This window comes from Tiliqua scincoides, chromosome 1 (assembly GCF_035046505.1).
Source record: "Tiliqua scincoides isolate rTilSci1 chromosome 1, rTilSci1.hap2, whole genome shotgun sequence".
NCBI lineage: Eukaryota > Metazoa > Chordata > Lepidosauria > Squamata > Scincidae > Tiliqua > Tiliqua scincoides.
Genome location: NC_089821.1, coordinates 189,987,330 through 190,009,904, shown reverse-complemented (window position 1 = coordinate 190,009,904; position 22,575 = coordinate 189,987,330). Strand labels below are relative to the sequence as shown.

The following is a 22,575-nucleotide window of genomic DNA, read 5'->3' as shown; positions in this document are numbered from 1 at the left end:
GCACTGTGTATACTATAGATTGCAGGACTTATTTCAGGCTGAAAGTGGCTAGGCTGGCACTGACAGACTGAGGGAACCATCATACAAACTGGATGGGGGCCCTGAGGTCAACAAGACAATCCTTAATAGCTCTTCCCCTATCTATCGTGATCCCGGATCAGCCACAGAGAGAGAAGAAATGTGCTGGATCGGAGACGGCTAAAAGAGCAAGAGGAGAGGGCCACATCCTACGGTGTGTATACTTGGAAGAAAATTCCCACTTGTGTTCAGCGGGGTTTAATCCCAGAGAAACGTATATAGGAATATCCCATAATGTGTGTGGGGAGAGTGAGGGGCGACTCTTGGAATATCTTTGTAGGGAGATGCTTTACAACTGGGCATGATCAATGCTGCGATTGAGGGCGCAATTCCATCCAACTTTCCAGTGCCAATACGTGCACCCTGGCGGTGGAGAAGCACTCCTGGAGACATTCTCCAGGTAAGAGAACATTTCTTCCTTTTCCTCCGGGCTGCACTGCAGCTGCATCAGTGCTGGAGAGTTGGACAGGATTGGGCCCTAAGTGTTTTGTGTTTGCACAAGTATCTTTTTAAAATATATATATATGGTTCTTCTGGACCAAAGATAGAGCTCTTCCAGCGGGAAACAGGAGCTGCACGAGGCGTGTCCACTCAGAAGTGAGTCCCACTGCGTTCAGTGCAGCCCACTCGCAGGGAACTGCGGCCCCAGCCCTCCTACTGCCGCTCCTTGCCGCCACTGCTGCTGCCTGTGTCCTGGTCGCTCTGATCGTCCGTGAAGCAGACGTCGACGTCGCTTTCGTTGTCGGTCTTTGGGTCCGGGAACTGCTGCGGGTGCGAGTAGCCGGCGGCGTCCGGGGGCGCGTCGCCCCGGTCCTCCGCCCCGCCGCCCTTGGGGAGGCTCTGGCCCGGGTGGCGCGACTTGACGTGCCGCTCCAGGTCCCTGCGGCGCACGAGCACCTTGCCGCAGAACTCGCAGCGGTAGGGCGTGTTGCCCTCGGCGTGCAGGCGGATGTGCTTGTTGAGGTTGCTGGGGTCGCCGAAGGGGCGCAGGCAGACCTTGCACTTGAGCGGCTTGTAGCCCGTGTGGGTCCGCATGTGGATCTTCAGGCCGTACTTGCGCGAGTACAGCTTCCCGCAGTACAGGCACAGGTGGCCCGTCTTGGGCTTGCCCCCGCCCGGGGCCCCCGCCGCCGGCGCCGGCGCCAGGCCCTCCCCCAGGCGGCCGCCGCGGCTCTTGTGCGCCGCCAGCTCCGACAGCTGCTGCGTGTGCAGGGCGATCTCGCGGTCGATGCCGGCCAGCGAGCCCAGCTCGGCCGGGTTCAGCCCCGCCGCGGCCGCTGCGGCGGCGGCGGCTGCAGCAGCGGCGGCTGCGGCCCCGTTGAAGTAGGACACCGAGTCCGGGTACTTGAGCAGGCCGCCGAAGTGGAGCTTGAGCGGGTAGTAGGGGGCGCTGTAGAGCAGCTCGCCGTTGTAGACGGTGAAGGGCACGAGGGGCGGCAGGCCGCAGTCCGCGGGGGCCGCGCAGGGCTTCAGGCCGTCAAGGGGCGGCAGGGCGAGGCGCTCCAGATGCAGCCCGGCCGCGCTGGGGAGCTGCGGGTAGCGGCCGCCCGGCGGCGACAGGCTGGCCTGCAGCCCCCGCTCCACGTGCTTGAAGGCCGACGTCTCCTCGAAGTGCGACAGCAGCGGGAAGCCCCGCACGCCGCCGGAGTAGGCCAGCCCCGCCGCTGCAGACGACGCGGCCGCAGCGCCCGCCGCGTGGCACTTGTGGTGGTGGTGGTGAGGCGCGTGCGCGTGCTGCTGCGGGGGCGGAGCCTGGAGCGCGTGGTGGGCGTGGTGCGGGTGTTGGTGGGCGTGGTGCGTGCCGGCCACGCCCACCGGGCCTTCGTTGCCCGGGCGACCGGGCTTGAGGCCTCCCAAGAGCTTGCTGAAGCCGCCACCGGCCTTGCTCTCCTCCCGGAAGGACGAGTCCACTGCCGCCGCGCCGGCCTTGCCCAGCCCGGTGGGCCTGAAGGCGGAGCGCACCCCGGGGTAGAAGGCCAGTCCGTTGGTGCTCCCCGCGCCGCCGCCGCCCAGCAGGCCCAGGAACTGCCCGGGGCCGCGCGCCGCCGCGCCGACGCTCATGTCCAGCGCGCGCTCCTGCTCCTCCTTGGCCGCCTTGCGCGCGCCCCCGCCCGGCTTGGCCGAGGGCGGCGAGGCGGAGGACTCCCTCTTGATGCTCTCGCGGGCGCCGCCGGGGCAGTGGTGCCGGAAGGGCGCCGCCGGGGCGGCCGCGGGCTTGGGCGACACGCTGAAGAGCTGCTCCGCGGGCCGCGCGTGCTCCGGCGCCAGGAACCCGCCGCGGCCGTGGCTCAGCACGCAGTGGAAGTGCACGTGCGCCTTGAGGCTGTTGGGGTACTTGAAGGTCCGCCAGCAGTACCAGCAGATGAAGCGCTCCTCGCCTGGCAGGAGAGACGGAGAGGGCGCCGTTGAGAAAGAAGCAGGCAGAGCCTCCGCTTACACGCAGACACGCGCCCCGGCCCAACCCTGTGCACGCTTTCCTGGGAGTAGGCCCCACTACACACAGTGGGGTTTACTTCCGAGTAGACCTGCATAAGATTGGGCTGGGAGCCTCCTGGTCGGACCAGGAATAGGGTTACCTGATACAAGGGGGTCAGGGTGCCTATACCTGTAAGTGCCTGGAGTCTATAGGTGCAGCTTTTTAAACCCTTCTGTGGGCCCAATCCTAACCAACTTTCCAGCACCGCTGTAACTGCAATGCAGCCTCTGTGTCTGCCTCCCCACCACAGGATGCAGTGCATGCCCCACTGGCATGGCTGCACCAGCTCTGGAAAATTGGATAGGAGTGGGCCCTATGTTGAGCCAAAATTCCCTCTTCTGTGCAGTGGTTAAAGGTAGAGGCACTCTGCCCCACTTTGTATCTGGTCACCCTACTAAGGGCCCAATCCTGTCCAACTTTTGAGCTCTGGTGTAGCCACAATGCAACCCCATGGCAAGTCAACATATGTTCCCATACCTTGCGAAGGCCCCAGTTACTGCCCCTCTACCACAGGATGCAGCACACACCCCACTGGCACAACTGCACCAGCACTGGAAAATTGGATAGGATTTGGCCCTTATTAGTGTCCTTTACTGTTAATGTTCTTTTAATATTTGTTCATTAATTCCATTTGTTCATTAATTACTATCAATGTTCAAAGTGGGAACAAGCAAACAGTTTAAACAGAAAAAAATTAGAAATAGAAATAAACATAATATCCACTCTAAAAATAATGCACTGAGCCACCTGATTGGATTTCTGGGGTTGGACTTGGTCCAGGAGTAGGGTTACCAGGTACCAAGAGGGTACAGACAGAGTGCCTGCACCTTTGACCATAGTATAGAAGAGGGAATTTTGGCAGCTGCAGATTTTTAAGCCCTTCTATGTTGAGCTGCACCTGCCAAAATTCCTGCTTTTATGCAATGATGAAAGGTAGAGGTACTCTGTCCCACTTTACATCTGGTAACCCTAACCAGTTAGATCCAGGTTCAAATCTCTGCACATCCATGATGCTTCCTGAGTGACCTTGGGCCAGTAGTCACTCACCATTCCCCAGCCTAACATACCTCACAGGGTTATTGTGAAGACAGAAGGAGGGTAGGAGCCAGGTACACCAACCCAAGCTCTTTGGAGGAAGGGTGGGATAAATATGTGCAAAATTAATGTGGCACAACTTGAAAAGGTGATTGAAGTTTTGGTCTGTGTCTGACAAATTAAAGATTTTGATAGAAAAATATGCTTGCTTTTAGAAAAAAATATATATATTTAAGTCTTGATCAATCTTGAGGCAGCCATCTTGTCTTCACTTGTGAAATTCATGCAATAGTTTGGCTTTGCTACATGAATATTGACTTCCCACAGGATTGCATTCCACTTATTATTTATTTAAGGAATCTTTATCTCACCTTTCAAATCCTAAAACTCAAGGCAGCTCACAGAGTTAAAAACAAGAAATAAACCCACCATGTGGTGAAACTGCAAGAGTTACCACCATGCAAGATTAGATATCTGAAACCACCCATCCTGGATATCCTTTGCCAAGTTAGGATTTCTTAGTCTATCCTACCACCTGGTGCGTACCTTGTCCTGTCCTCCATCTTGGGGACAAAGCAAGGTAGACTCTAATGATCAATTCACAATTGTAATTAGTGCAGCACACTCAGAGCCCAATCCTATGCATGTCTACTCTGAAGTGTGGATAGGATTGTGGAAACAACAGGAAAGTGTGGATAGGATTGTTTCCTCTGTATCTTGTTCACCCTCTTGTTTAGCATGATGGAGATGAAGCTAAGAACTGTTACCTTGGCCCATTGAGCTCTCCACTGAATTGTGGCTGAACGGTTTGAATCAAAGCCCGACATAATTCACAGGACTTTGCCTGCTCTGAGGAATGTGAAAACAAGAACCCGACACAGCCCTCAAACTGCTCATTACAGATCTGTTACTGTACTTCTGTAGTGAGAACTTTCCACAGAAAACAATGAGAACTGCATTGAGATTTACTGCCTGACAAAGTCAAGCAACATGAATTGGAGCCAATTCAGTAGCACAGATGTTAGTGGAAGAAAATCCACTACAGCAAGGTTGGTATGCTCCAGCTTATCTGGACTGTAGCTTGGGCCCAAAGTATAAAACTCTCATCTCTAGAGAGTATAAGGGCAGGAGCCACCTACTGTATACACATTATTTCAGACTCTTGTGTCTCAGCCCAATCCTATCCATACTTTCCTGGGAGAAAGCCCCATTGACTCTAATGGGACTTACTTCTGAATAGACATGCATAGGATTGGGCTGTCTGTCTCCTCACTGGAGTCAGTAGGCCTCACTATCTAGTCCATGCTCAAAAGTGTGGCCTGCAAATGCATAGTGTCACATTGTTTGAAGGCTGCAGTTCTTAATCAAAAGACCTAACTTTTGTGTATTCGCCTTTGGATCCCAGACTTGAGTGAAATGGATTGGTGTCCCCTTAAAGAAGCACCCATTTGTATTCACAGGCTGAGCAGTTTCGAGGGGTGAGTTTCTCCCATTGTGCATGCATGACTTTAGAGCAGAGGTACCAGTTATTGAAGATTAGGCAGTTATTGAAGATGCATCCTAAATGATCTCTCTCTCTCTCACACACACACACACACACACACACACACACTATTTCTCTTTCTCACACACGCACTCTCTCTCTCTCACACACACACAAAGTACTTTTCCTTAAATGCTGGCGAGTAAAAGCGGTGGGATTGGAGAGGGCCATCAACGCCTAAGCCTTCGAACTGGGCTGCCTTTGGACTCCAGGAGGAGGCAAACGCGAGCAGCTGTCGCCTTAACTCCTGTGTCCGGCAGCCCATCTGTTGACGTTTGCAGAATAGGTGGCGTATGGCAGGGAGTTGACTCCACCTAAACAAAGGCCAATCTAATGATCATGAGCCCCTCATTACCAGGCGAGACAATGTCCTCTATGTATGGGCCATCAGTAATCGGTCCTTTCAGCAGACAATACCCTTTGTGCGCCCATCCTCGGAAGTTGAGCATTCCCTAAGGCGGAACAAACCGAAACGGCCCCTCTCGGTCTCACCATCACGTTCGCACACTCGCCTTTCTTTATAGGCTCGCATTGACTTGTCGAGGAGGAAACAACCGGCGCAACCAGGACTCAGTCTGCGCTGGAGAATTGAGGAGTGTGGGTCCTAATGAAGAGCCCCGCTCCAAGAGATGCTGCACTTCAGAAGGCTGAGAAGGGCAGGGTGACCAGACACAATGGAGGACAGCGAGCCTCTACCTTTAACCTTTGTACAGAAGAGGGAATTGGGGCAGGCACGGCTTTTTAAACCCACGTTGAGTTGCACCCACTAAAAGTCCCTCTTCTGTACAATGGTTAAAGGTAGAGGCTCTCTGTCCTCTATTGCATCTGCTCAGCCAGACAAGGGGCTGGACTTTGCCAAGGTCCAACTGGTTTCACGAAAAGCCCAAGTTAAGAAATCAGCACCTCCGCCTGCAATCCTATCCACATAGGAGAGTAAGGGCCCAATCCTATCCAACTTTCCAGCACCAGTGCAACTGCAATACAGCAGCAAGGTAAGGGAACAAATGTCCCATACCTTGAGGAGGCCTCTGTGACTGCCTCCACACCACAGGATGCAGTGCATGCCCCAATGGCACAATTGCCATAAGAGCGCATTCCTAACCCACTTTCCAACACCAACATAAAGGTAATGCAACTTTGAAGTAAGGGAACATACCTCGAGGAGGCCTCCATGACTCTCCCCCCCCCCCTTGCAGGATGCAGCACATACGCCATTGGCACAGCTATGCCAGTGCTGGAAAGTTGGTTAGGATTGCATCTTAAATCCCATTTACTATAATGTAACTTACTTCTGAGTAGACATGCATCGGACTGGGCTCTCAATTGCTCCCAGCGAGTTGACTGGAGGAGGGACAGCTGGTTAGAAAGGATGGGTGATGGGTTAAGGAAGGGTCTTAAAGAAGCTGTTGAACTGCTTCCTATGATAGACATGTGTCTCTCCAACAACTCCAGTATCTTCTAACTTTCGAAGCCTCCTCTACTTATGAGGTTTTGTACGTTTTATTTAGCAGACATGGCAATCTGTGTACACGAGCTGGTAAATAAATCGACACACCTGAAGCAGGTTTAAATATGCCCACTAGTAGAGGCTTCATAGAATTGGCCACGTTGGGGTTTTGGGGGGTGGGGTGTCTTATTTATAATTAAGGCTGCAATCCTATGCATGCTTTCCTGGGAGTCAGCCTCAATGGGGCTTACTTCTGCGTAGACACGCATAGGATTGGGTCCCAGAAATACTGTTCAGTAATCGCTTCTGAAAACGAAACTGACACGAGGCGCGGGAGCTCTGCGGGCGAGCTGGCTCCTTCGGCTAGAATGAGCCCAGCGAGCGGAGCTGCTCCAGCATCGCCCACTGTGAGTCCATCCATCCACCCATCCATTGGGGAGAAAATCCCAGCCTTTGGAACACTGGAGCGCTGGGGGAAGAATCAAAGCCCAGCCCCGCACGGGTTGCAGGCTTGCCTGCTCCTCTCTCTCCGCCGCCTGACCTTAGAGGTCCTTCCCTCCGCGGTGTTTGTTGCTTTCCTTCGGTGGCCTTTCCCCAGATAACAGGCGGCCAGCGACCATCGGGGGCGCGGAGTGTGCAAGACAAGAAAAGAAGGAGCGTGTCTCTCTCCCTCTCTCTGCTCTCTCCCACTTCCCCGCGATTGTGCAGTTGGCTGCCCCAGACGCAGCTACTCTAGTAATCCTATAACCTTGCGCTGACAAAGGGGGGGGGGAGAGAGAGAGGGAGGTGAAGTGGCTGCAAGGATTGACCAGTCTGGCTAGGAAACTTCACCGACTAATAAGTGGCAGAAACCCTGAGCTCCAGATCTTGGATACTGGCGATCTTTGTCGAGGCTGCTGCCCTCTCCAGTTACGTTTGTTTACAATCCACCACGGGCCCTAAACCCAGAATGCAGGCCTGCTTCCCCCTCCCCTCCCCTCAGTTCTGCTGATAAAAGCCTCGTTTACTCCGTTGAAATCAATCTGCGACTAAATGGAGCGAGTCAAATACTTCTGTTCAGCTCAGATCGCCTCGCTGGGCAAGCATGCCTCCTTTTTTCCCAGCCCAGTTGCTTCCAAACCAAACCGAAACCAGACCACTTCTGTGAGAAGTTTTTAAACAGAATAACAGCCCAATCCTGTGCACGCCTACTCAGAAGTAAGTCCCATTAGAGTCAATAGGGCTTACTCCCAGGAAAATGTGCATAGGATCAGGCTGTAAGGCTGCATTCTTGACAGTCAGTCCCCTTGCAATCAGTGAGGTTTACTTTCGAGTAAGCGTACTCAGGATTGAGCGACATGAGTCTTTTCGGGGGCAGGGGGAAGATGGTTAATAATTTCCATTAAGGCTTTTCTAACGCGATTCTATGCACGTTTAGTAAGTCCCACTGATTGCAATGAAACTAGATAAGTGTCTGTAGAACTGGGGCCTTAGAACACAAGCCCAAAGACGCTGCTTGAGAAGTCGGTCCTACTGGATTCAATAGGGTTTACTTCCGAGTTTAGGAAACGGCTCTTACCCTAGACAGCCTTCCATTAAGCCATTTCTGCCCAATGTTACATATACGCAACAGGGACCAAATGTGTACACCTGCGAAAATGGCATTTACACCAGTGCTGCCTACTTTCCTTTAGAATTGAGACTGCTGTCCCAGCGAAGTCAGTGAGACTCTAATCCTGCCTCTAAACGCCAAGGAATAAATGGACCTTACAAGTAACTAAGTTTGGAGCTAGAGATAAAAATGTTTAGCATAAGTCGCCTCTTGCAGCCCAATGCTATGCATGTCTACTCAGAGGTAAGTCCTATTATAGTCAGTGGGGCTTACTCTCAGGTAAGCGTACATAGGATTGCAGCCTAAGTTAACAACTTTTTTCCGAGCGGGACTCCTGTGTATCCATAACAGCTATGTAACAGTCAGTCACTCCTCAAATACAAGCAGGTGCAGTGATGAGGGATGGCTGCGGCCTCGTGACTGCCTGCCTGTCATTCAGCATTAAAAGGCACAGGAGCCTTGCCAGGAAAAAGCTGACAGTCCTTACCGCTAAGCGAACTTGGTGGAAGCAAACCCTGCGAATTTCAGGGGGACTTCGGTCCCATACCTCTTAGGTATCCTTAGGCAGAAGTGTGGAACCTACCAACGTCTCAGTCCAATCTTTGGATGATCTGTGGTTCACCTCGCTTCCAGTTTTCGCATACGAGGTATAGGAGTGACCCTTTAATGCCTTGTGACATACATTTAAAATTTGGGGGGGTGAGGGGTAAGAAAATCAATAGTTGGCTCGAAAATGTTTCTAGCTGTAAAACGCGCTTCTTCTGAAAGTCACCTGACATCCGCCATGGTTACACGGAAGTAATCGTTAAAAACACCGTTTTAGTGTCCACAGTTATCAGGGGGACTGTAATCGAAAGAGGTAGTCTTCCAAATGCCTTCCTCCCCTCTGGGCTAAGAGGAGGCACTCCAGTTATCCCATCCAAAGTGCTGCATTGAGGAGTTGAACATCAGGAAGACGGGACAAGTCGTGGCTCAGTAGCAGAGCATGCGGGTGGGGGGGGGAGAACCCAAGTTCACTCGCGGACATCACCAGCAAGTATCTCGGGAGAGGTCCTGGAGTTCCACCGCCTGTCAGAGGAAGTAACAGCGGGGCTGACAGCTTCCAGTTGTGCGAGAGTTCCCGACAGCGGGGAAGGCCCTTGTGGCACCCTAAAGACAGCAAGGAAGAGTTCTGTAGAACCCTAAAGACGAGCACATTCATCTCGTCAAGTCTACAGATACTTGACGGTTTGTCTTCCGTTGATGGGTCTATAGCACTGATTAGCTCCGCATTGGGCTAAGCACCAAACTTTTTGGTGTGCCCTTGGTTTCAACAGGAGAAGGGCTCCACTTTCGTGTCCCTTCCCCCCCTTTCGTCCCCAAAATACAGTCGCATGCAGAGCATCATCTGATCAGTACCGAAAGCCACAGATTGCAGCAACAACCTCCAAACATCCAATCAGTAGTTGATACCTACGAGCCTAAACCAGTTTCAGCAATGCAAATAGGATGTAGTGTAAATGGGGCTGGACGGAACCTCTTTCAGCTTGCAGACCGTGGATATTTCGTTCTGTAAGCACAAACACTGACTTCACCAATTCAAGTTCTTGCTACTCTGCCTTTGGACCAACCATGGTGCCTTGAGGTGACTTTCCTCAAGTCACCAGGGACTTGCTTCTTCTTCTGCAAATATGCTCCAACTGTAGCCTACTGAAGTTCCTTTTGAAAAAGATCCAGGACTCCCAGCTGTATCCAAGAGACAGTAGAAAGTTGCCACCCCATCTGGGATATGATGTCTGATTAATGATGTCAGCGTCTTATTTTGAACGCTCATGACTAAAGTCAATGATGAAACAGGCATTCAGACCAGTTTCCTTTAGAGAAGTTATATTTATCTAGATATATATATATATATTTATCTAGATATATATATATATATATATATATTTATCTAGATATATATATATATATATTTATCTAGATATATATATATATATATATATATATATATATATATATATAATCATTATTATTGGTTTTTGTTCTGTTCTCCCGTTACTTTTGTCTTGTTCTACAACCCAGTTCTCTTGAAGAACTCGGATTGTAAATGATGGACACCTCCACTCTACACACGGGTAACTAAGAGTTAACCTATTGACAGAGCTCAACCCATCAGTGTCGTCTTTCTGAGAACTAAGTACTGAGAACAATCTTACCATAGATCTAGTCCAGATGGGTAAAAATGATTAAGAACACAATCCAGTGCATGTCTACTCAGAAGTAAGTCCTATAGTGTTCAATGGGCCTACTCCCAAGAAAGTGTGCACAGGATTGTAGCCTGTTACCACTTCCCTAATGATTCCGGTAGAACTTTCAAATAAGCGTAGCTTGGCCCCAGCGTGATCAATCCACTGAAGTTCAAGGACCACTTAATAGAGGCAGTTCCCTCTCACCATGTCCTTTATCTTCAGCCAATGTGTTGAGCCGGGGTGGACAACTTTTAATACTCCTGGACCTTTAACAATTGCGTAGAAGAGGGAATTTCAGTAGGTGCAGCTTGTTCTCCCATCCCTGCAGCTTGTCTTCACAGGGCAGCTCTGCCAAGCGACCCAGAGAGAGCCAGGATGATGTAGTGGTTCAGGAATTAGACCTGAAAGATCCAGGTTCAAAGACCTGCTCAGCCATAAAGCTTCCTGGGTGACCTTAGTCCTTACCTACCTCACAGGGTTGTTGTGAGGACCAAGAAAGGGAGGAATTATGTACACCATCCCGAACTGCGGGATAAAAGAAAGGCGGTATAAAAAAGTGAAAAATAAAATAAACCCAAAGCTCGAGCGGGTCAAAATGGTCGTTCCATTTTCAGTATTGGTGTTGCCTGTATAACAGAAGGTCTGATTTCATCTATGCCATATATGCCTACAGAGTTTGCACTGGTTCTGGCTTTCGTGCCTATCCTTGCCACCTATTACAGAAAGGTTATAACTTGGTGCCCCGGGCAAGCGCACAGACCTTACAAACTATTGAGCTAAGACCACAATCCCACAATCCTATCCACATTTACCCTGGAGCAAGCCCCATTGACTATAATGGGACTTTTTTTCTGAGTAGACATGCATAGGATTGAGCTCTTTATCACTGAAAACTGCTGAAATACTCCACCATCACCATTACCCTATCCCATTCATGTTACCCTTCTATAGGGATTCCAACCAGATAAGAAAATGTAAAGCTCCATGGAAATACATAGCATTGACTTCCATTTCCTGCATTTAGGATTGGGACGACAGTCATGCACAGCCATTGTTTTAGCTTCTGCTGCAGGGCATTGTGATGCCTCAAGTTTCAGATTTAAGTCTGTAATCCTGAGCACAGTGGGACTTGCTTCTCAGGAAAAAGTTCATTGAACTAGGCTAGTAAGCAGTTATCTTAAAGCTGGTAGCCCACTCTGCAGCCCTTCTTGTGCCTGTTCATTGTCAGAGTGAAAAGGAAAGCTAATTAACTGAACTAATTAACGCCTTCACATATCTCTCTCTCTCTCTCTCTCTCTATCTCTCTCTCTCTCTCTCTCTCTCTCTGGCATACACAAACTCACAAAACTTAAAAAAAGAAGAAGGCAAATGGATCCCCATTTGAAAAAGAATGTAATGGGCACATACAGTGCTGGAGAGAGGAGGTGTTCTAACTACTGAATCTAGGGTTAGTTTCGCCTATGCACGTCTTCCCCTTGCTTTAAAGATCATAACATCTCCTCCGACAATACCAAGGCCAACTGCTGTAAAGAAACATACAGAGTTCGTCATCCAAAAGAGACATAGACTAATGGTAGCTCTATGCAAGTCATAGGCAATATAAAAGAAAACAAAGCAGAACTAATACATTGGAATGATGAACAACTTATTGCAGAGAAGATTTTTTAAAATGCAGAGGGAGAAACTGGATCGTGTGTTGAAAAGGGCAGACCAGTAGTACCCCAATCAAAGCTTCAATCCCGCACACACATAAGCCCAAATTTGTTTTATGGGAGTAAGAGCCCTATTTGAAGCTCATGTTCTGACAGCCACTGGTTGAGGTTCTTTCCTGTCTCCTGCTTGCAACCGGATCCACATTCCTATTTAGCCGGATTTAAGCTTAAGCAGCTGCCTGCTCCCCTCTCCGCACTTTCTCTCTTTCTTTCACCCAGTACTTCCTGAGGTCTTCCTTCCTTCACCTCAATCTTATACACACCACGCTTGAGAGTAAACTCGATTGGCCTGAACTGCTGAATAAACATGCCTCAGATCTCGTTGCACAACTCATCCATTTGCAAGAACGTCCAACTGATTTCAGTGGCTCTCAGACCTCAGTTAGAGTTGAAAGTGCCATTCCTTTCAGTGAGATTTACTCCCAATATTGTATTAGGATCAGCCGATTAAAGGCGCAAGCCTATGCATGTCTACTCAGAAGTAAGTCCTACTGTGTTCTATGGGGCTTACTCCCAGGAAAGCATGCACAGGATTGCAACCTTAATGCTGTGGGGAAAAGCACATGTATAAAATGGGAAGATTTTAAATCCTATTGTCGTCCCTCTCTAGCCACATTTACTCTCCTTGTAAACTTGTGTCTAACTGAACTGTCTTCCAAGTTTACACCTCCCCAGATTTAATATTCGTCCTATGGACCCTTCGTTTTGTTTTAAACCCAGGCTGAAAGAGACAGGGGTAGAAAACGTAGTGAGTAAATCCCATTGGATTGTGGGACTAACTTCTGAGTACAGATCCTGAGAATTGAACTGCCTAGGTGCAGCCTTGCTCCAGCTGAAGCAGTCACCAAACTCCCATAGGTCTGAATGGCTGAAATGCAGAGCGGACTTGCCGGACTGCTCTTTCCCATTAGTCGCTGGCCAAGGTGCTGCAAGTACCTTTCTCGTCGTGCGTCGGAGTAGCAGTGGTGGGAATGTCAAACCACTGAGCCAAGGAGTTGGAATACCACACGGTCAGCTCCTCCCCAGGCTGGACATCTCGCAGCGCCCGGTAGAAGATCTAGGGAGAAAGAGAAAGTACATCAACGCCCGGGGAAGGCAGGGCGCAGAGAGAAGGACGCCTGAGCCACAGGTCCACTGGTGAAAGGTGCGGGTACCTGTCCGCCTGGTAGATCTGCAATAGCTTCCAAGGTCTGTTCTTGTGCGTGTCTGGCGGCCCGGATTAACCCTATCCACTCCGCAGCTGAGCCCCCGGCTTCGTCCACCAGTTCCCCTCTCACCATCCGCACCTAGGACACAGGACAGGAGCGGCTGTCATTTCTACGGCCAGTCAGTGCCAATTCCTTGTCTTCTAAATCATTCATCATAGAACAACATTCACTTCTACCGAGGACCTCAACGAAAAGGTGAATTTTAAAACAGAAATCCACAAAGATCGCCGCTGGATCTCCGTGCAAATTTGATCGTGAAGGGCGCTCATCGGAGAAGAAGTCAACAAATGGCTTACAACCTACTTGGAGCGACCAGCCGCAAGACAACCACCGCCACCTTCAACTGGAATAAGGCCACGCTGTTCTATTTACTATATAAAATCACAAAGGGCTGGGGATGGAAGCCTCAGTTGATGTGCCCAATTCTGTATGCAAACCCAGCTTGGAACTGGAACAAGCACAGTTGTTTGGAAATAAATCTTACTGAGTTCAAGGGGCCTTACTCCCGAGCACAGAATTGCAGCCTTGATCCTACCGGCACACTAGTTCTAAACCCCTCTGCGCTGTTTTCCTTTGACCTTTCCTTCAAATCCTTGTGCTTCTTTCCCCCATGTGAGGGAACTGGCAGCCCAATCCTTTCCACACTTTTCTGGTAGTAAGTCCCATTGACTCTAATGGAACTTACTTCTGAGTAGACATGCGTAGGATTGGGCCGTAAGAGTGCAATTCTGTGCTTATCTACTCAGAAGTAAGTTTCATTGTGTCTGGTGGGCTTTACTCCTAGGAAAGTGTGGATAGGATTGCAGCCTATAAAACCGTTTAAACCCTGGTGGACCCAAGTACTGGGATTTCTAGAGGTAGATTCAAGACCTCTTTACGTGAATTAAATCTCATTGGTTTCGGGCCAACTCGCTCCCATACAATATTTCCAGGATGAAAGGTATGCCAGCCAATTTAAATACGGTCGATGTGGTTCTATTGAATCAAAATTCCCCACTGGGTTTGCAGTGGAGCACTCCAGTTTCACTGATTAGCGTGCGACGGCTATAAACAAGGAGCAGCCCTCTTCAATCAATTTTTACTCGGCAGTAAGTCCCACTGAGTTCAGTGGTATTTCCTCCCAAGTAAATGAGGACTGGTCTGCATCCTCAGGCTGGGATGCATCACCCCCCCCCCCGCGCGCGCGCGCTTTTTTTTCCACTAGCGCTTGAATCAAATGATCCCTGGGGCCAATAACCCTCCAACTCCATATGTTCCCTTTAAATAATGCCAAGAATTATTATAAGAACAACTTGTTAAAAATCCCTTCCATATCTCGTTACTTTTCCCCAACCTCTATTTACCACCGCCTCCTAACATACCCTCTTGCAACAACCTTAAACATCATGCATGTATCTGATTGGATTTAATTTCCCATTCAGGCTTCTATTAAACCGTTCCAAGCCCCTGCGGCGCAATTAATTAACTGATAATATAATCAGCCTCGATTCAGCCCGAGACTGGAGGAGCCCGAGGAGGAGAGGGCAGAATTCTGTTCACCCAAAAAGTCTTGTCTCATCCTTCATCATAGCTGCTTGGTCATCCACGGAGGGAGCAAATGAGGGGCTACCTCGTGGAATGACCAGGCAATAAAAGTCACCTCAACAAAGGCAGCCCAAAGGCACTCCACAGAGAAGCCAGATGATAAATAAATTTGAAAGGGCTGGCAGAGCGATTAAAAACCATTAAAGGGCATTCAGAAGCTGGGCGGAACGTAGGACAAACCTCGGGGCCGAGGAAGAAAGGCGAGAGTCTCGCCTTGTGCTCTATCCACCCCAGGTTGCGTTCCCCCAAACTCCTTCCACTTAAGACTCCTTTTGCAGACTTCTGTGCAAACGATGCTAGATGATGAGCCCGGGGGAAAGAATCTTCCTGGCTCCGACCCACTTCCGTATAGGTAAAAAGGATGAAGAACCTCTTTGGTGAGATAGAGAAGTTCTTTTCCCAAATTTAACGAGGATGGGTAGAGCGTGGAAGTGGGGAAGGGCTTGGGCATGTCAAAAGTGGAATAATTCCAGGTTTGACGACGGGGAGGGAGGGGGATTGTTTTCATTGACCACAGCCCACTCAGATCTCAACCCACTTTACTGTGGGTCACACTCTTACGTTGCTGCGAGATGGGCGCCTCACAGACATGAACGAGACAGATCGTTACCCCAGCATCAGATGGCCTTGTGACTCCACTTTCCATAAACATTTTTTGTCTATGCCTTCCCCCCCCCCCCATGTGAATCTTTGTTCCAATATGCTGTATAGGACAATCTGCTCATGTATTCCACGAAAGTTTCGGCCGGAATCAATATGTTAAAGTGCCACAAGACTCTTGGTTGACTTTTTTTCGTCCACCAGCTACGCGGAAATCTCACTTGCTGCCCAGCATTGGTTCTGAATGGGGTTTTCCTACAGTTGTTTTATCCCGCATAGGAGGCAACCCTTCTTCACTTCGTGGTGCTAGCCACATCTGCCTTTGGTTCCAGAGTTATCTAAAAGTTTCTTTGGTCTCTTTTCTTTAAAAAAAAATGTTACAAATGTATCTGGGGAAAGAATGCAAAATACAGGAATGGGGGGGGGAGGCCTTCATCAGGACTTGAACTCATTAAAGTAATACATTAATTTCAATCCCCGCATTCACCTCCATGAAGATAATTTGGACACACACACAAAAGTCAGCAGGGGGAAGCTATTGATTTTGTAATCCGAATTGTTACTCCTCATAATGGGATTGGGGAGAGAAAACAAATCAAGAACTAACTGATGAGCCTGCTGACTCGTCCTCTTCTCTCTCCCGTTGCCCAAAAGACTTCCTGATCTAAACAGCAAGAGAGGGGGAGAGTCGCCCATCCCCGCAGCCTCTGAGCTTCGGGACGATCCGAAAAGCTGAGGCTCCTCGTGTGAACACGCTACCCCAAACCCCTCATCGCCTGTCTTCCACGGAGGGAGGGGTAGGAAGGGTGGTGGGTGCCGTGGTGCCTACCACGTTCCCCGGATCTGGGCCAGCCACCCCCTCCTTGTCTCCAGGGGACCCCAGGCTTTCGTGCGAGAGGCGGGAGCAGTACCTTTTTCTTGGGTGCCGGCTCCCTGCGATCGGACAGGTACTTGCCCAGTTTGAAGACTCCGGACACCGGACCCAGGCGCAGGCCGGCCGGGATGCAGCTGTCCGCCGTGATGCTGAGAGCGGGCGAAGCCCGGCTACCGTGCATCGCTGCTGCCTCTGGGCGAAGCCGTGGCGGGCGGTGGGGAAGTTGCCGCAGACTCTCCCAGGGCTGCGGAGGGAGAGCGAGAGAGAGGAGAGGAGGGCAGAGCCGCCTCGGCGCTATCTCCGCCCGGAGAGTGACGCGGCCGGGGGTGCGCGCCGCCTTTTCAATCGCAGCGCTGGGGCTTCTGCCCTCGGCGCGCTGGTGCTCCAGGGCGCCCGGCTGCTGCCAGGGGTGGTGAGAGAGTTGGGCTCTGGGAGCAGCTGCCGAGTTCCACCGAGAGGGTCACATGGAGCTTTTCCCGAGCCTCCTCCCTCCTCCTCCCCTCCCCTCCCCTCCCCACCAAGGGCTTTTCTGAATGGGGCGGCCAACAATGGCCCGGGCGACCTTCCCATTCCTAAAAATCCAATTTGTCAAGGGCAAAGAAAAGAGGCTGGGGAATCAAAGGTCTGGAGGGACCATTAATCCTCAGCATGGGGGATTGTCCCCCAGACAGTTACGATATTTTAAGTGACAAATCCACTGTATAATTTCTCCATAAATTTTACTTCCTCCCATTGTTCCCCGACAAACCCGTTTTGGAAGAGAAGGGAGTGTTTTAAGTCTACTCGGCTGAGCCTTTTGTCCGCCAGGAGACTTCAAAGATTTTTAATTCTCTTCCCTTTGACTCGATTGTAAAGGCGATTAAACAAAGAGTTGGGGGGGGGGAGAGAGAGAATGTTTGGAGGACTTGTTAACTTCTATTGATTCCCGGCGTGTGCCATACAGAAATTGGGCAGGTACTTGATGGGAAAACACCAGAAAATACCTACACTTTAAAAAAAAAAAAAAAAAAAAAAAAAAGCTTGGCCACCATATTACCAATTCATTGGGTTGGCTCCGAGAGGACAAATCTGTGTAGAAGAGCTTTGATCCTTAACTCGCATTTGCTTCTGGTTTAAATCGCAGAAAGCCAGGAGCCCCTGGCTGGTGTAGTTTGAAAGCAGCGAGACTTTCACTTTGGAAGCTCTGGGAAAGTGGGTTTATTTGTCTTCTTGGGGGTTGAATCGTGGGGAATGTCAGAAGAACCAAACTTCCTACATTGGGACTTGGGGAGGGGGGAGCAGATCTCTTCCCCATCTAGCCACAGATTTTCTGATCCAAGTTGCAAAGCCACAAATACATTCCCTCCTTTGCAATTTTCTTAAAACTATAAATAAAAAATTAATACAACAAAAGGTAGCAGATCGGGTGCTCTCCATAGCTCCAGATGGTGAAAATATTTTTTTTAAAATATAATGCAAAATATTCTCGAGGAGGAAAAAAGATCAGCTGGATTCTGAACGCACCTATGTGGACGTAGTCCATGGAAATTGGTGGGTTTTCCTCTCACAATGCTGGGAGTGGGTTGCCTCGAACTCTATGGGACTCACTACCAAGCACACAGGATTAGCCCTGCGTGGTCGCACCCTTCAGCCAGGGTACTTACTCGGAAGTAAGGCACCCTTGAGCCAATAGGGTTTACTTGCGAGTAAAAGATGTAGCCGTAACGATCGGAATGGCGAAATGCTCATAGGCTTTCAGGCTGCCATCCGATACACGCTTGCCTGGGGGTAAGTTCCATTGACCAAAATGCAACTTAGTAAACATGCAAAGGTTTGGGCTCAATTATTTATTGAGCCTTGCAGTGCCTTCTTTATATACAGTACTTCTGATTCCAGGACGCTAAAAAGTATAATTGTGCTTTCAAACTCCCCTCTCCCCTTTTCACAAATGTACTTTCCTTCACTCTGAATTTGGATCAATGGGAATTGATATGTGTGTGTTGTTGGGGACTGGGGACGGGACCGTTTAAGAAAACGGAATGATATGTGTGTGTTGTTGGGGACTGGGGATGGGACCGTTTAAGAAAAAGGTCTCTGCAATCCTGCTCCCAAACCAATTATGAAGACATTTAAACTAACCCCTTGATTTCAAGGGAATTACTTGTATCCAAGTGTGCTGAAAGGTCGAGGCCTAAGAGTGTGAAACGTCATTGAGAGAGAGAGAGAGAGGAGGGTGTTTCACAGCCATCTTAGTTACTTGCAAAGTGGCAGAAAAGGCTGTAGTCAATGATCTTTGTTTCCACACAGGATGCCTTAGGATGCAGAGGCGAGATTTTAACGTGGATCGTGAACACTTTCAGTAGCCTGACCCTACCGACAGGACTGGGAGCAACTAAGCCTCGTTTTCAACATATCTTTACTACTAGGAAGTAGTAGTAAAGCGAGCAAGCCCCATTTAATTCAATGGGGTTTACTCCTAAATTCCTGTGCAGCCTTAAATCGGTCACCTGCTCTTCTTCACAGTTCTTTCCTGGAATAAGCTCGAAGGAGCGGTCTTGTTTTCTTCTTCACAAGCGTTTCACCTGTTTGCTGATTTGAGTGTGTGTGTGAGAGAGACAGAGAGAGAGAGAGAGGGAGGGAGCAAACACGCCTGTCTCTTGTACCATCCATATCTAAGGGGTTATGATAGACTCTACCAGATAGCAGTCAGTGTTACAACCATGCAGAGAAGCCGAAGCAGATCATTGGTGTTCCAGTCGATATCAGCCCAAGTAAAACCCTTTCGCTTGCCAGTGAGTCCCGCTGATTTGAAAGGCATTTGCTTCCGGATAGACGTACTCCGAGATCGCGAACGTCCAGGCCTGTGGTCAATAACGGAAGATCCTCTCTTAACTGAGTGGGAATCCCTTACACACACACACACAGGCTCAAGCTTTCTGTCCCTCTGAATTCAAAGGACCCGATTCTGCCCAAGCGCAAAACATTAAGCATGTGATTCCCATTCCTCTCCCCCCCCCAATTAATGCTTGGGATGTAAACTTTGCCTACATCGTGCCTAAAACAGGAGCATCTTACCCCAATCTAGCCATAATTAAGGCCACAGTCGTATGCATCACTGGAGAGAATTCAGGCGGCCTTAGGCTGCAACCCAACCCACACTTACCTGGGAGTAAACCCTATTGAGTGTAATGGGACTTACTTCTGAGTAGACATGCTTGGGATCGGGCTATTACTTTCGAGTAAACATGAAGAGGCTTGAGCAGCGCGATCCCTGGGTTTCAGACGAAGTTACCTCTAGGAGCATTTGTTTTTGACGGAACAAAACAGAACATCACCTGAAGCACTTTGCAGATGGGACAACTTCACGTCTGGCTGCTGGTCTTTCGACTTAATGAAAAAGTTTAAGTGGCATCTGGTTTGTACAGGCTCTATTCAGCTGGGTGGGTTTCATTCATCGGGGCTACTCACAGAACTCAGAAACCAACACTGAACGCCATAGGATTTACTCCAATGTAAGCCTATGTATAGGATTGCAAGCTAAAGCGGATTTTTCATGCTGCCATTCCTTTAAAAAATGCAAATACGTCTGTTCTCTCCCGTAAACACGTGTACCCCTGAAATATGTCTGAAACGGTGACACAGGAGAAACTCATTGTCACCTACCCAGGTAAAATCGAGATAGTTTTTCCTTGTTGAACTTCAAGGAGTTTCTATGAAGTATACACCGTGTAGGCTACGCTAGAGGAAAATGTGTTTCATTGAGGTTGACTGACGCCCTGATCTTTAGGCATCTCCAGAAAGTGAGTTCAGTTGAAATCAACGGGGCCTGCCTTCTTCAAGGAACGTGTGAGAGGATCGTAGTCACTCAACCAGGAATCCTGCTCCTCTAAAGAGAAAGTATGTGGCGCTTTGAATGCACACAAGGAGTAAACTCTGCGTTTATCTCAGTGGGGTGCCCTTCGAGGCAACCTCATTTGGCTACCGCATCTCAACAGTTTGGAGTAAATCGAGTATGAGATCAGACGAAAATCACTCGTAAGTAGGTCGTAAGACCTTTGTTAACCAAAGATAGTTGTTTCAGATTAAACAGGTAGACAGGCCCAGGCCCTTCTAGAACTAGGCCTTTTTAGTAAGGATAGGAATCTTTTACACCATTTGATTTTTAACCTCAAGAGGAGCCCAATCCTATGCATGACTACTCACTTCTGAGACGCAAGTGCCGCTGCGGTTATTGGGCCTCCCAAGGTAAGTGTGGAGAGGATTGCGGTTTACCACTCGCTTTGAGGCCAATCCGATTTTTTTCCCCAAGCATAGTAAGGCGTTTTCAGAAGCTCCAGTAACTTTTTAGGGAAGTAATACTGGGAAGTTATTCATGCAAGTTTATTAGGAAGTAAGCGAGGTAGGGCTGCAGCCTCGGTCTTAGAATCAGGGAAGTTGAACTTTCAGCCCAATCCTGACTGGGTCTGCTCAAAAGTAAGTCCCATTATGTTCAATGGGGCTTGCTCCCAGGAAAGTGTGCATAGGATTGTAGCCTTCTTTTCTCCTATGAGGCTCTTCTTCCACCCGCCCCTTCTTGCAACAGACGTTTCGGGGTGGGGGAACCCCGCAGGTGACCTCTGCGATCCCCATTCTGAATGGGAAGCCAAAGAAGCCACAAGGAGCGGAGGGCCATAAATTCAAGGCACGAACAAGTCCGTCTAACCTCTGGCCTGCCGGCTTTGGGATGACACCCGACAAAATACACACACACCCCCACCCGTCGCAACGGTACTACTGGTCGGAGGCGAAGAGGTGCCCCGCTGCTCCATTGGGAGAGTCTGTCCACCATCAGAGCTCAGAGCGTGAAGGACACGCGAACCTCTTTGTCAATGGTCGGCTGGGACTCCCAGCTCAATTCGAAGCTTGTCTACTCAGAAGTAAGTCCGATTATGATCAGTGGAGCTTACTCCCAGGAAAGTGTGCATAGGATTGCAACCTTAGTTCCTTATTAATATCGCTGATTGTGCTTCCTACCCTTCCCCGGGAAAGAAGCCAGGAAGCAGGATGATGATGATGATGATGATGATGATGATACAACGCGATGGTTGCACTCCACTCGATTCCCCCCCCCATTCTGTTCTTGTGATTGACAGTACAATCGTATGCATATCTTCTCAGAAGCAAGCCTGACTATGTTTAATGGAGCTTACTTCTATGTAAGTGTTTGGATGTCCACACTTACCTGGGAGCAAGCCCCACTAACTATAATGGGACTTACATCTGAGTAGACATGCACAGGCTTGGGCTCGCGGTTGCCTAGATGCTCCTTTCAGGGCAATAGAGGATCCCCCCCCCCCCCCACACACACACACCGAATAGGGAAAGAGCAGCCATGCTGGCTTTGATTTCGGTCCCCGTCCCTTTGCCTAAAAAGGCAGGCTGAAACCGATCTAATGTGCCCACTGGAGCAAGCCAAGCCGTGAAAGGCTGGGTGTTTAAAGGAGGGGGGGGGGAAAGAAACCTTGGGAGCAAATGGGATGGAAAATTAAATGAAATTAAATAGCTTGAACGGCTTTATTGTCCCTTATTAAAAGGACACATTAATTACATGCTTCGAGCTTTATTCGGAGACAATGTTGGGACTCAAAACATTCCACTAGTCCCTTTTGAGACGTTTCAACTGGGACCGCTGGAAAGATCGCTTAAAGGACGAAATCACTTTCGCCCAGCCAGTGAGGTTTCTTTCATTCATTCTTTCTTTTGGACTAGCCAGGTCTCTCTCTCTCTCTCTCTCTCTCTGGCCCACGTTGAACTGCCAGCGCCCCCGAGGGAAGGGTTTGGCTCAGGGTTGGCTCTCTGTTGGCTTGAACAGGTTGCCCCATAATGAGGCATGAATGTTAAGGAACAACAGACGTCCAAAGAGGCACAGTTGCGCCGAGCAATGTCCCACCAGGGAGCTCCATTCAAGCCATCAAACTGCTCCGGCACTGAGAAGGTTCCACATTACATTCAAACCAGCATGAATGCCTGTATACAGGGCCAGTCCCATTATGCGCAGGGAAAAGAAACACAGTGGATGCTTGGAGGGGGAGAAGAAGAAAAAAACAGGCGAGAGAAAGAAAGAAAGAAAGAAAGAAAGAAAGAAAGAAAGAAAGAAAGAAAGAAAGAAAGAAAGAAAGAAAGAACAAGTTCATTCAGGAGCCCGGCTTCTCCCAGTGCAAAACGGAGCAGGCAATTATCT

The 22,575-nt window shown here is 49.5% G+C and overlaps 1 protein-coding gene across 1 annotated transcript; it reads right to left on the bottom strand.

Annotated features, from left to right (window-relative positions):
• Nucleotides 1-732: 732 nt before the first annotated feature.
• Nucleotides 733-16,557, bottom strand: PRDM13 (PR/SET domain 13). Its single transcript, XM_066622723.1, has 5 exons — nt 16,414-16,557; nt 13,265-13,396; nt 13,047-13,167; nt 1,870-2,456; nt 733-1,812 (listed from the first exon to the last, which is right to left on the bottom strand). The coding sequence occupies exons 1-5, from the start codon at nt 16,555-16,557 to the stop codon at nt 733-735; spliced, it is 2,064 nt and encodes a 687-aa protein (XP_066478820.1).
• Between the last annotated feature and the right edge of the window lie 6,018 nt (nt 16,558-22,575).